Source organism: Onychomys torridus, chromosome 23 (assembly GCF_903995425.1).
Source record: "Onychomys torridus chromosome 23, mOncTor1.1, whole genome shotgun sequence".
Classification (NCBI taxonomy): domain Eukaryota; kingdom Metazoa; phylum Chordata; class Mammalia; order Rodentia; family Cricetidae; genus Onychomys; species Onychomys torridus.
The window spans coordinates 22,611,388-22,626,160 of NC_050465.1; the positions used below are offsets into that span (position 1 = coordinate 22,611,388).

The 14,773-nt window shown below is 46.3% G+C and overlaps 1 protein-coding gene across 1 annotated transcript; it reads right to left on the reverse strand.

The window, feature by feature from the left end:
* Positions 1–6,354: 6,354 nt before the first annotated feature.
* Positions 6,355–7,257, reverse strand: Lrrc30 (leucine rich repeat containing 30). Its single transcript, XM_036173023.1, has one exon. It carries the CDS (start codon positions 7,255–7,257, stop codon positions 6,355–6,357), a length of 903 nt encoding a protein of 300 aa, XP_036028916.1.
* Between the last annotated feature and the right edge of the window lie 7,516 nt (positions 7,258–14,773).

The following is a 14,773-nucleotide window of genomic DNA, read 5'->3' on the forward strand; positions in this document are numbered from 1 at the left end:
CTCCCAAAGCTATCATTGAATTAAATCCAATGAGGAGGTTTTAGGGGGAAAAACAGGTTATTGGCAATTTTATCTCTTCTAGAAAATTAAATCAGAGTTTTTAGTCAACCAAACAATGAAGCTAAGCTGACTTCTCCCTTCAAGCCTCCAGCCCCTGATAAGAGAGAGGAGAATCCAGACAACGTGAATACCGACAGAAGTCTTTGGTGTACCCTCAATTCTGGCCTAGGTTCATTCAATATCTTTGTAAATTTAAAGGAATCAAGTGCTAGCGATATAACCCAGGGCCTTGGGTAAGCTAGTCAGGCACTCAACCTCTGAGCTGCATTCTGGTTGCTCCCCCTCACTTTATAGTTTTGAATCAACCCAAATCAACACTTTTCCCACAAAGCTGCAAGGAGAGGTCATTTGTACCGATCTCGGTCTATCTCCACAATGTGTTTTGCCTGTTATCATAAGCTCAGGAAATCTATGTACTGAGACATTAAATAAGAGGAAAACCATTGAGAAGAAAAGGTCTCGTAGAATCTGCAAGGTAAAGGGGCCTTGCCGTGCACTTGAAAGTAAGTGCATTCGCCTCACCACAAAGAAGCCAAGGCCTGGAAAGGGGAGTGGTGGGAGCCCTTATTCCCTGTCAGCATTCAGTTCCTCTCCCTGCCACTACTGTGTGTCCACTCTGCACTGGATGCAAGGCAACAGCCACCCTGGAGTTCCTCCAGGGGTGGAAACTGATGAAGCCCCACATCTTTCTGGTTTCCAGAACACATCCTGCTGGCTCTGGTTCTCTTTGTGTCTGCCTTGAGATGGAAATACCTGAACTGCAGGTCTTAGCTGGCCAGGCCCTCCAACCCCATGACATGGACAGTCTCTCAAAAGAGGTAGGAATTGAAATTTTTTCACAGCTGCCCAGCTGAGTCTAACGACAGAGCCCCAGTGGGGTTCTGGTCTGCTAACCAGGTACAAGGCCCCTCTATCTTTCCCTGGTGTCTTCCTATTGCCAGGCCCTGCTAGCCTCACTGGTTGAATATCCTCTCAGCTGGTCTTCTAGGTTAAGAGCTAATATCAGCCTTTGTCAGCCCAGAGAGAGTGACAGAATCACAGCCCACAGAGCCTGCACAGAGTGAAAAAATGTGGCTCTCACCTAGACTGGCTACTTTACAATCTCTTCTGCTGAGGTCCAGATTTTTCATTTATGCAAATCTCATGGGGAAATTCTGATGGGAAGTCAGAATTCAGGCTCTTTGACAACCTGAGTCCTTTCAAGACCCTGTCACAATAGAGCAGAGGAGGGGCCCAGAAGTACCTCTCTAGCTCAGAGACACAGAGTCTTTCCTCTCTCTCCATGTGGCAATTCAGCATGTTGGATCTGGGATACAGGGAACAGGACAAAAGCATTGTAGAATGGACTTGCATTGGGAGAGTGAGTTTCGTAGATTTTTTTTTCTCCATCAAAACAAAGGAAGCCATGTTGGACTTTATGGAACTCAGCACTGTTCAGTGACATCAAACTGTTGCACCTCTCATCCCTCCCAAGCCATTCTACACTTGTACACATCACTAGGTAGTTTGGGTCACGGCAATGCATTCTTTAGGCATGCCTCATCTTCTTTGCCCATGGACTGGAGAGCACCTGGGGCTGGTAGCCCATCCCATCTTCATGATACTAGCATCTCAACAACCTCAGGGCACATAGGTGCAAAGCAGATGCTGGAGCCATCAAGTCATGCTTGGCTCTGGCCTGAGCTCTACTGCATGGGTGCCTATTGTAGTGAGCATGACATTTAGGAGTCCAAAGATTTCCTCAAGTGGCGTGGTCATCACACTGACATCTGAGGAACCCAAGTCACTGAAGACCACAGAATAGAGGTGACCATGTGGTGTTCCCTCAGCGGCTCTGGCCCTCACCATCAGAGCAACACCAGTGCAGTGTTCATGATGTATGTTCCTTTCCCTAATACCAGGACATGCTTTGCACCAACTCCAGTTCACCTTTTATTTTCTGCCCTGTTCTGAGATAAGGAGCGAGTGTAGGAGCCTTAACAAATATGTTGTCTCCTTGTAAATAGATTCCTAGGACACTACTAAAAGAATCTGCAAAGCAAGCTACATGCTAATAGCTTTCACTTATGCTTGCCCTAATGACACCCAAGCTCTTCCAGATTCATTACGAGCCCTCTCTACTTCCCCTTTTTATTACTGTACTGTCTGTTTTTTTAATTAGCAATGCTTTGGATTCAACATGTAACCTGATGGGTAACTTGCAGAGAGTTCTTTCCTGTACAAGGTCAAGATGGTCCCCATCATTGTTTTAATAGCTCCCCCCCCACCCACACACACACTCTGTAGTTTATTTTATTTTCTTAAAGCGCATGGAAGAGTCATATTTTGGTGTTCCTTGATTCATCACGACTAAGAAATGGCATCAAGGTACCAATGCACATGACAACCAAGCTGGAGATTTTGTCTCTCAAATGCATGTTATAAAAGACTGGAGATCATTTTGGACATAGCAGATTAGCCCTGGGACACTTATAGAGGAGACACTAAGAGTCTCCCTCAGTATCTGCTATTCCCATGTTGGCCTAATCTAGCAGCTTATGCCCTTTCCTTCCTGTTTGTTTTTGAGATAATTTCCTGAACTCACCCTCTACCTGTTATCCATTAACCAGAATCTCAGTGATTCCAGCCAGTTAAAGGAGGACACCCCAGAGCCTGTAGGTATGATGGCAATAAGCACCCAGTCTGCAGGCCTCATCTGTCCTGTGGTCTCAGACCATTGACATCAGAATCGGTTTCCAGTGACCAGCCCACAGTCCTTCCTGCTTCCTGTTTCCCATGCTTGGCTATTAAAATACATATTCATTTAGTGCTTTGAGGCCTCACAGAGACAGATTTCCAAGACGCAGGCATCCATTGCTTGCTGAAAAAAAAAAAAAGATTTCTTTTTATGCACCCATCCCTACAGATAACGACATCTGTAACACATTTGCCATTTTCCAATAGAGGCACAAGTCCACTCTGAAATCCAGGTGTACAGTCCTGAAGTTACTCTGTCTTTGGTTACTGCAGAATGAGTTTATTAACCAAAGCCCAAGAATGGGATATATCACTTCTATCATCCATGAATCAAGTCAACAAGCTGAGTGATGACTATGGTTTTTCTGTCTAATATGCAACGGATTACATATTTAGCGCTATTATTACACAAACAGATGTGTCTTTTCAATCTTCCTGCTTCCTTCGGAGCATAGGGTTTTTGCTTAATTGTGTGTTCATAAGTTGCATCTGCTTCAAAAGGTATTTCTGAGCACACGCTGGCATCCCTGTGCACTGAGAGCCCAGAGACAGGAACACAACATTGTCGGGAATGGAGCCTTTGGCTCCCGACATCAAGCACCAATTAGTTCCTATTCTCTGACAGCATACGCTCACAGCCAGTGCAGCCATCCTTGGCGCTTTGACTCTAGGAGTTTGGGGAACACCTGGAATTTACTTGAATGTGGCAGTGTGGGAAGCATGACAGATAGGCAAGAGGCGTTCCACAGTCAGTAAATGTGGAGACAACAGACAGAGAAGGTTAAGGTCCCTCCATGCTAGTGTTTTGAATAACTAAGCCCATTAGCTGGTATTTGGCTCAACACTTCCCTTTATCAATAAAAAGGAGTATTCACACACACACACACACACACAAAAAAAAAAAAAAAATCAGTATCTAAAGCTCAACGGGCAACTGCTTTGCTTTTGTGATTCCCCGATGAGTGTGAACAGAGAAAATCTCACTGCTACACTTCTGAAAGGCGCCAGCAGAAGCTGGCAACCAAATTATTAATTTTTTTCTTTTAAAAAGTACAATGAGCTCATAGGTCACCTTCAAAATACAGTACATCCGTTCCCAGGAGTGGAGTACCAAGGGATCAAATGCCCGAGTCGGCAGCAGAGGCAATAAAGTGCTCAGCAGGCTGAGTGAGGTGCGTCTGGCCTCACCAGTGTCTCTGCTCTGAGCAAGGTCATGAAGGCTCAGCATGAGCCAAAGCTGTCCACAGCAGAGACCACTCATGGCCATGATCCTGGCACACGCCGGGGCCTGCCTGACACCTGCACACACTTCAGCTCAAAGCGTCGGCGGGTAGACGACCTGCCCAGTTCTGTGGAGCAGGGCTCGCCCTGTAATTTCCCACTGAGTCAGGACGTCAAGTGAGAATTCCACTGATGTTTTTAAATAGTCTTGGCTCCAATAAACCAAGGCGGGTGGCCATTTGGGAGTACGCCCACGTGGGCTGGCAGGGAGCAGCAGGTCTCCTGTTACTGGGGACTGGAGGGGAGGCTTCTTCAGCTGCCTCCAAGTGACACAGGTAAAGTCTGTTTGCAGGGGCTCAAGAAAGAAGTGAGGGCACACATCTGTTAATGATGAGTGTTAGTCAACTATCATCAGCAGGAACTGGCTTTCTTCTATTGTGGATGGAAAAAGTGGCGTCAGCGTTTGTTGGTGGGGGGCGGGGAATCGCTTGCTCCTTTAAGTGAGTTGTGTGGGGAGAGGAAGGCAGGCAGCTGCACACAAGTGCCTAAGCTGGGAACTTGGCAGCCAGTTCCCGCCCCTCTCCATTTTGCTACTAAGGCTTTGGGGCTCCGGGAAAGCTACACCCACAGGGGACTCTGTATTCTTGATTCACGGTGATCTCAGCTTAGCACACTTGGTGAAGGTCCCCGAGGGTCGGTGTCTTTCCCCGAACCCTGAGCTACTTTGGTTGAAAGCACAGGATATCATCTCTCTCAAAGCCCCAGCCTGGCTGGAGAAGGGGCTATTTCATAAAAGCTTAATTCAATTGAACTAAGAGCTTTGCTATGAAATTAACTAAAAAGTCTTGTTGTTTGTTGGTTTGTTGTTTACTGTTTTCTATAAACCGTATGCCAAAAGTCAGAGCCATCTGCTCTCCGGGGACCTATGGGTCCCTTCTCCATTGCCACTTTTTTATTCTATTTTTTTTTTTTAGAGATTGATTTATTTTTGTTTGTGTTTGAGTGTTATGCCTGTGTGTGTGTGTATGTATGTATGTATGTATGTATGTATGTATGCATGCATGTATGTATGTATGTATATTACATGCATGCCTGGTGCCAGAGGGTGCCAGAAGAAGACATCAGATCCCCTGGAACTGGAGTTACAGTTTTGAGTTAGCATATGGGTGCTGAGAATGGATCCTAGGTCCTCTACAAGAACAGCAAATGCTGAGACATCTCTCTAGCCCACCCACATAACCTCCTTAATCCTAAATACACATTAACGTCCTGAGGTTCCAGGACCACAGTGGCATCCTGTGACCCTGGCTCACATTCACTGCTTGCCCTTGTATCCATTTAACTAACAGCTGTGCCCTCTTAAAATCAAAGTAAGGGCCAGCGTAGGACCTTTACAGAGCTGTTTGCTTGAGGAGTCTTAACATGCCTTTCATATAGCAAATATTTGTCTTTTCCAAACTTTTAAAGGGTAATTATTTTGTGAATGTGGCTTGTCCTTACCATCTCCTCATCCCTATGTTTTTGGCTGTTTCCTCCTATGGCTGAACTTATTTCTGAGAGAGAAAGCAAGCATCCAATTGGGTTTGGGGACCATGGGCCGGTATCCATAGCAAAGAAGTACCACCTGGACAACCGGTGGTGGCAGAGTACTGGGAAAGAATGCTGAGGCCCCACACTGAAACCGTCTGTGTTTATTACCTGAAAGCTATGGCGCCAGCACACACAACCACGAATAGCCCGATAGCATCTTAAAGGAAAAGTTCCTATGGTGACTTCCCCCAAAGCCAAAGGGACAGCTTTGCCTGTTTTGGTCCCAGACGGCACAGAGCCAGCTCCATGTGCCCTTTCATCGTCTTGAGGGACACTTGCTGGAGGCTGGCATAGGAACTTGTCTTGCTGTTGCCAGGTTGCTGCAGGTTACTGGTTGGAGTGGAAACCACCCCAAACTAGATGATTTCCATCCTTCACATGGTGTTTGGCATACAGTACACAGTAGTAGCATATATTTGATCTTGGAATTATGTTGAGTTTGAACTCATTCACTTCACCGAGAGTTAAATCTCACTGCTAGGGTAATTTGTTCCTTTTGGTAAAACCCAAAAGCCTGCTCCCAGTCGTGCTTTTGGGTGTGATGAGCATATTCAACATGAAGGACAAAGTTAAAAAAGCAAACATCTCACCTGATCAGATGCTCCACAGAAACTTAGCAAATAGGAGCCATGCACTGACAAACACTAACATTAAAACGCTTAGACAAGAGAAGAGCCCCAGCTGATTAGAGTCCATGTGAGCTGACTAGTGTCCATGTGTCTGATGTCCATGTGTCTGCTGCCCACATCAATGATGCTTTTTGTCCTTCAAGTAGCTGTAGAGCATCTCCAACCCGCCCTCCACCAGCTCCGGCAGGGGCTTGGATAAAGGATTATGGGAAATGTGCAACCCCTTGTCCATGGGGTTCCAAGCAATCCTCCCCAGTCTACAGAGCAGGTAGAGTTCATCCGGAAGGGTCTGGATGTCATTGTTGTTCAGGTTCAGCAGCTCTAGGCTGGTGACCAGGCAGAGTGACCTGGGGAAGGAGTGGATGTTGTTGCTCTCTGCAATGAAGATCTGCAAGCTAGCCAGGCACTGGATGCTCTCTGCGATGTTTTCCAGACGATTGGAGCCCACATGCAAGAAATCCAGCTCCTTCAAAGAGAAGACACAGATGGGGATGTGAGCAAAATAGTTGTTGCTGAGGTTCAGCTTCCGAAGTCTGGAGAGGTCTGCAAAGCTGGCCGGGAGCTGGGACAGACCGTTGTGTGACATACTCAGCACTTCCAGGTTCCTGCACAGGCTGAGTTCAGCGGGCACCTCTGCCAAGCAGTTCATGTTGAGGAACAAGACCTTGAGGCTCTGCAGGAGACTGACTTCTCTGGGGAGACTCTTGAGGCGATTCCCACACAAGTTCAGGACCACGATCCGGGTCAGCCTGCCCACCTCAGGGGGGAGAACTTGGAGCTGGTTGTGGGACAGATTGAGTTTCTGGACTTCCAACAAGCCCCACAGAAAGTCTGGAATGTCTGTCATTCCTTTGGTGACTAAGCTGAAGCTAACATGCCGCATTCCGCGCTTCAGCAGGGACCGTGGGTCCTTCCCCAAGAGCAGGGTGTCATCCCATGAAGAGAACTTCTGTCTCTTCCCCAGCAGCAGCCTCTTGGGGTCCTTCTCACTGGAGCCAGTCCTTGACTGTTTGACTCCCATTGGGGCTTCCTTTCTCCTTCGAGGTTAGAAGTTTGCTCTGCCTGGGTTCCCAAACCTCAGACTGTGGTGGGCAGGGACAGGGGGGCAGTGAACGCCGAATTATAGCCAGGGGATGCTAGCATGGAGAAAGCTTGTCTTGCCTGGCCTTGCAGATGACCAAGACAGAATCGTGGCTGGCTGTGGGCAAGCTGTGCCTGTCCCTGGGGGGTGTGTTGAGGAGGTTTCTCTCTGAGTGGACAGGCTGTAACGATACACTTGTCTCTGAGGTTTCCAAACAGAACTGCCCGATTCCCTCTGTGCGCCACACCGCACCTGTCGCCGTCAGTCTGCTTGAGTTTTATTGACCTGGTGTGTGCGCACGAATCACAGGGCGGTTCCGTATAACTTTACCCTCTTGGCTCTTCTTTGGGATCGCCGATGAGCAGGGTGATTAAGGAAACGCAGCTAGAAAAAGAAACAAAGTCAGAAAACACAGCTGACCACACCAGCATTGATCCCCCCCCCCGCCCCGCCCCGGCTGAGGGAACTGATCCCAGGGAGAGTGACAGCCGTGGCTTGTCTGGGTGCTATGGGTCACAGTGTCCACCGCTAGTGTCAATGAACTGTGCTGACAAAAAAAAAAAAAAAAAAAGCAAACGCAGTCCCCACCCCAGGCAGAGAGGCTCACACTGTGCTTTCCCCGGGAGACTCAGTGAGAAGGGTCAGTTTCCTTCACTGCTGTTGCAATCCAAGGAGCGCTGGTCCCTCTGATACATGAAAGAACAGATACTTCAAGCGCAGGATACTCATTACTCTGGAGGGATAGTATCACTCTCCTGACTTCCGAACGTTCCTCTACCGCCCACCCCCCAACCCCCTCCAAAGGCTAATTCTACCCTAAGTGTGCAGAGTTCATTTCTGGTATTATAGGCTGAAGTCTATTTCCCAAAGTTCATATAATTGAAATCCTGACCCGTCCAAATGTATTTAGTGACAAAGTCACATGAGGACCCGAGGAGAAGATGGATTTCTGTAAGTCGAGGAGAAGTCCCCAAGGAGGTCAGCAACTGAGCTCAGCACTCTGTCCTCAGATCTGTGAGCAAAGCAAACAGCTCATCATGGTTCAGCTCTACCATCCAGGGCCTGTTCTGAGTGGGGATTGACACTTTATGTAAGTGGAAAATGCCCAAAGATACTATATTCTATAAACGGAAGGAAAGGGGCTAGCAAGGTGATGACGTAGTTCTGAGGAGGAGTCAGGCAGTGTTGGTAACTGGCCCAGGAGTGCCTGGCTCTGGCTGGTCTAAATAGACTAGTAAGAATTGCTATAGATCAATGCAGTCTGTGACCATGACCTTGCCTGGCTGCCCACCAGCCCAGGAGCTCTGCAGGATTCTGCCTGGGAGCTGTCCAAGAGCCTGCCAGTCCATCCCTGCTGCTGAGGGGCCTTCTCAGGGCAGCAGTGGAGTGAGATGTTACCTCTGTCTCCTCTTGGCTTTGCAATGTCAGTGAACAGAGTCAGCCCAAGATTCTTTGACAGGGGTACAGACTTTGGAAGTTCTTTATATGAGAGATTGGGTGTTTGGGCTATTAGTGGGGGGAAAAAACACAATAGTGTGGCTAGATTTTTTTACCCTGAGATTTGGGATTGAGCTATGTCTTATCTATGCAAATTTCATAAAACAAGCCAGAGCCATTTAAAAATGGTATATTTCTTCTTCTTCTTCCTTTACATGAGTATGGGGCCCTTCGATGAGGTATCTTAGCCTTCAGGACTAATGGGAGTCAGGATGTTTGAGACAGCTTTCTTTTTTGTAATGTCTAGCTTATACATTTCTCCAACAATATCAGGAAGACAGTCAGTGTTCTTTGAATGTTAACCATGTGAAATCAGTGCACATTGCATGGACCTGTGCTGTGGGATGGCCTTTCTGTATGCTGCGAATATGTGTTGCTACTATTGGTTAATAAAGAAGCTGCTTTGGCCTATGGCAACACAGGATATAGCCAGGCAGGAAATCCAAGAGAAATATAGGGAGAAGAAAAGCTAAATAGGGAAGACAAGGCCAGCCACTGGGGGAGGGGCAAGATGTAACAGAACACAGGTAAAGCCACAAGACATGTGGCAATACACAGATTAATAGAAATGAGTTAACTTAAGAGTCGGGTGGTGGTGGCACACACCTTTGGGAGGCAGAGCCAGGCAGATCTCTGTGAATTTGAGGCCAGCCTGGGCTACAGAGTGAGTTCCAGGAAAAGGCACAAAGCTACACAGAGAAACAACTCTGTCTCGAAAAAGAAAAAAAAAGAAAAGAAAAGAAATGGGTTAATTTAAGAGAAAAGAGCTAGTTAGGAATAAGCCTGAGTCATACTTTCTAATTAATATAAGCTTCTATATGTTTATTGGGGACTGAGCAGCTATGGGACACAGGAAACCTTCCTGCTACATACCTGTGTAGAACAATGTTTAAATCCTTGCCATTTTGCAGATGAAGAAACAAAGACAGAGGACGATCCACCAACTTCTGCACTCACTGTTCAGGGGCAAGTGGATTGCAGACCCAGTTAATCCAGCTTCATAGCCCAGGCAGGGAACCACAAGAAGGCTCCAGGCTAAGCCGTGTAGAGATGGAATTAATAATGTAAAGGAACATGGCTCCTTGTTTTCAAGGACTGTGAAGCAGGACTAACAAAACATATTAACACTATGTAGCTATACCCATAGAAATAACATAATTAGGCATTCCCTGGCATTCCATACCAATATAACCAAGAAAAGGAAAGTATTTTTACAAAATCCACAAAACTTTTGTGTGCATGATTTAAACACTCATTGCCTGGGTCTTGGCTGTCTTTGAAGTCTGCTGTCTGCAGCAGTGACTGTCCAAAGCTGCTCCCTGTTCCATGAATCTGATCCCCACAGCAAGTCAGACTTTTGGGGGAAAACGTGAAATCCATTTCTATTGGTTGCCTCTCTCCCTGCTGGGACCAGACGCCTAACAGAAGATGTTAACAGAGGAGAATTTTTTTTTTTGGGGGGGGGGGCATGTTTCAAGACAGAGTTTCTCTGTGTAGCCCCAGCTGTCCTGGAACTCACTCTATAGACCAGGCTGGTGTTGAACTCACTGAGATCCCCCTGCCTCTGCCTCCCAGGTGCTGAGATTAAAGGCGTGTGCGAAGATTTTTTTTTTTAAGTAAGAAAGAAACAGGAAATTTTATTTAAAGCAATTTCTAGTGCCATCCAAGTTTTTACAAAACAAAATTAGAACTTGAAAATAATGCAAAGAAGCAAAAGCAATCATTTACTTACTGTAGTAGACTAAGGCAAAACAAACTAGGCGTGAAGGCTTAAAACGTAAGCATTATTTTAAGAAGGCCTTACAGGATTCACTTCCTGCTGATACAATCTATTTATTTATTTATTTATTTATTTATTTATTTATTTATTTATTTATTTATTTATTGCTTTCCTGATTTAAAAACAAAAAGATTTTAAAGGATGTTAAAAATATTTAGCATAATCCAGATATCTTTTTAAACATACTGAATTATAACACGTGCAAACTCAGGCTCAGATTGCTTACTTTATTTTTTAATTTTTATTCTAGCTTATGGACTGGAAGAATTTAAGTGCAGTCCATCATTGTAAGAAAGGCATGATGGTAGTGGGACTTGCTGTGGATGTCGCTCTGAATAAATAAAACACTGATTGGCCAGTAGCCAGGCAGGAAGTATAGGCGGGACAAGCAGAGAAGAGAATTCTGGGAAGTGAAGGCTGAGGAAGGGAGACTGCCAGCCGCCACCATGAGAAGTGAGATGTAAGGTAATGGTAAGCCACAAACCACATGGCAAAGTATAGATTAATAGAAGTGGGCTAAATATAAGAGTAAGAGCTAGACAATGGCAGCCCTGAGCTAATGGCCTAGCAGTTTAAATAATATAAGTGTGTGTTCATTTTATAAGTGGGCTACTAGACTGCTGGGGCTTAGTGGGACCTGGAGAAAAGCTCTCCAGCTACAGGGACTATTTCGTGGGCACTCCTCACAGGTCACTGGGCTGGAAAGCAGAGGGCTGGAGTCAGAGTTGAGACATTGTCCCTCTAAGTTTAGTCCCTGTGGCCTAACATTTGCCAACTAGGTAAAATATCCAAACATTTCCACCATCTCTCAAAAACAGTGCCACGAGCTAGGAGCCAAGTGTTTAAACACGTGGGAGATATTTCAAATTCAAACCATAATACCACTTCACCCTTGACTGGAAAAGGGCATGAAAAATCCAACAAGGCTTTTATTTTCGTAACTGTGCTAGTTAAATTTTGGTCAGATGACACAACCTTGGATCATCTGAGAAGAGAGGACCTCAGCTGAGAAGACGCCTTCATTAGACTGCCCTATAGGCACGTATGGGGCGGGCATACTGTCTTGATTAATGACTGACGTGGGTGGGCCCAGCCCACTGAGGGACTTTGACACTAGCTTTGGGTAACAGACAATAAGGGAGAATGGTGTTTCAGAGTTCTCTACAGAGCCCACACTCTTTACTAAAAGAGATTTTTCTTGTGAGCTGAGAATCGAACCCAGGGCCTTGCAAGTGCTCTACCACTGAGCTAAATCTCCAACCCCAAGTGAGACTTTTTAAAGGGTCCCTGGGTGGGTTTCAGGATGGGAGACACTTACAAGGCAGCGCTGCTGAACACATTTTTGAAATTCTGTAATGAGACTGTCTTTTAAGACTAAGAAGGCCAAAGACCCCTGCTGCTCACACCCTGCATTTTAACCCCGTTTCTGAAACCTTCTAATGAATTACTGCCCTAACATATGAACAAAATCAGCATTATTATTTTTTAAGTGAAGTAAAAATAAAACCAAACTGGTGAAAGTGTAGAACAGCAGCTCATGTAATCGCGTGAAGCTGTTCTCAGATTCAAAATAATAGAATGTCCTTGAAAACCATTGTTTAAGCCAGGTCGGGAGGCAGAGGCAGGTGGATCTCTGTGAGTTCGAGGCCAGCCTGGGCTACAGTGTAAGCTCCAGGATAGCCAGAGCTATACAGAGAAACCCTGTCTTGAAAAAACAAAAGAAACCCACCAAACAAACAAAGACATTGTTTGGGGGTCAGAGAGACCTCAGTAAGTCTGAGTTAGGATCCCAAAATCTACATGGTAAGGCAGGAAGTGAGGTTCTCTGGCTATCATGACTTCTGAAACTACCTTAGTCCATCCTGCTGGGGCAGTACACCCATTGCCCTCAGGGCCCTTAGCTAGTTCCAGATGTTAGTAGTCCCAAAATGCTTCCCAGGACTTCCCTTCTGGGAACCAAGCTTCCAATATGTACCTCAGGGGGAAAAAAACCTCATTTAAAACACACCACTGAAACAAAAAAAACAAAAAACAAAAGCTGGGTGGTGGTGGCGCATGCCTTTAATCCCAGCACTCGGGAGGCAGAGCCAGGCAGATCTCTGTGAGTTTGAGGCCAGCCTGGGCTACAGAGTGAGTTCCAGGAAAGGTGCAAAGCTACACAGAGAAACCCTGTCTCGAAAAACAAAACAAACAAACAAACAAACAAAAAAAAAAAACCACACTGGAATTAGAGAGATTGGTTCTTTGGTTTTTTGTTTTTGTTTTTCGTAAAAGAGCAGATTGGGGGCTGGGCAGGAGGCTCAGTCAGTAAAGCCCCTGCCACATGAGCCTCAAGACCCCAGTTCAGATCTCCAGCACCCACATCAGCATCTGTAAGCCCAGCCCTGGAGGCAGTATAGCCAAAGTCATGGGCTTCAGGGTCAGTGAGAAATCTCATCTCCTCCCCCCCAAATAAAGTGGAGGCCTGGGGAAATGGCTTGTCAGGTAAAGGTGTTAACACGCAAGCCTCACATTCTGGATTTGATTCATTGGAACCCTGGAAAAGATGCCATGGTGCACATCTGTGGAAATGGAACAGCACACAGTGTGAAGTCTATTGGCTGCCTCAAGGTGGAAGACAAGAACTCGACACCAAATATGGTCCTCTGGCCTCCACACACATGTGTCCATGCATGTCCGCACTCACACACATAAGTGCATGCACACACCCTAAATTAATAAAATAATTTTAAGGTAGGGAGTTATAGAGGAAAATATCCAACATTGTTTTCTGGTTTCCATAGACACTTGCACCCATGTCTATGAATACATGCATGATACGCACACATGTACACACCTACACAAATACATACATACATTGCACACACACACACACACACACACACACACACACACACACACACAAGCTGACTGAAATAGAAATGCATAAGGAAACATCAGAAGGTCAGAAGCCACACACACACACCTGCCCCGAGAGGCACTCAAAGCGTGTTCTTCATGCATTTGATCTCTATTTTGTCCTCATTTGCAAACTTCACGCTTTCTTCAAGGTCAGTCACATCCACAGCTGCAAAACACTGCTTGTGCATCTTTTGTTCACTCTCTATGGATGGCAGATTCGGTATTCCCAGCTCTGTCTCACATTTTCGTATATGCTGTGTGATAGTCCTCAGACCTGCAGGGCTGGCCTGTATACCTCATACCAAGGAGGAAAAGACCAGACCTCAGTGAGCTTAAACACTTGGACACTGCAGTGTGGCACAAACGAAAAGCATGCTTGCCTGTTGCATAGCCTCATGCACACACACACAATGTCCCAGCAGTAACGAGGCAACAAATGTTTCCTCCCTACTTGTTAGGGTACGGTCCCTTTTGGTTTCTGCTCCACGTGGCCATTGCCATGCGTGCTTCTATGAAAGATAGGTCCTTTGGGAAACCTTCTTCCAACACCTGCTCTCCTCTAGAAGAGCCTGGGTATCACCTCTTATTTCCAGAAGCATCCTGGATTTGCCTTTGTATCATCCACCCCAGTAGTGGGTAGCTGTTCCAGCTTTGACCTGGAAGTACTACCCCCAGTGAAGCTTCAGGTAACTGCCGCGCCTACCTATGACCTGCCCCTGAGGCGGGGCCAAGATGGGATCCCTTAAGACCCAAGATTTGGGTGTGCTGGTTCTCTTGGTTCCTGGTGATCCTGGACGCTGGATGGTAGACCAAGCAAAGATCTCCAGAGAACCCAGCTGGACTGAACTTAACCTCTCCTGGACCCCATAAGCAATCCTTTAACTAGCTGTAAGTTACCCCCCCACACACACACACACACCTCTTTTTTAACTATGTGGAGTTGCTTTAATAAATCCTCCAATACACCCCCATAACCATAGTGGTGGATATCAACTGAGCCAGTTTTGTCTACCAGGGGATATTTAGCGATGTCGACAGGTGTGTTTGATCACCCACTATGATGTGTCCTTCAAATCATAATCCAAGCCTGCTGCTCACCCCTTACAGTACTAAGGCTAGCCAGCCCCACTGCAAAAAAAACACCCAGTCCAAACCTCAGCAGTGAAGAAGTAGAGAAACCCTGTGTGTGGATGTCACTAGCCCCCCACCAGTGTCCCCCACCAGACAAGCGCATTTTTAGGCAGGAGCTAAACTTTATCTACCCTGCAGGGTCCCGTT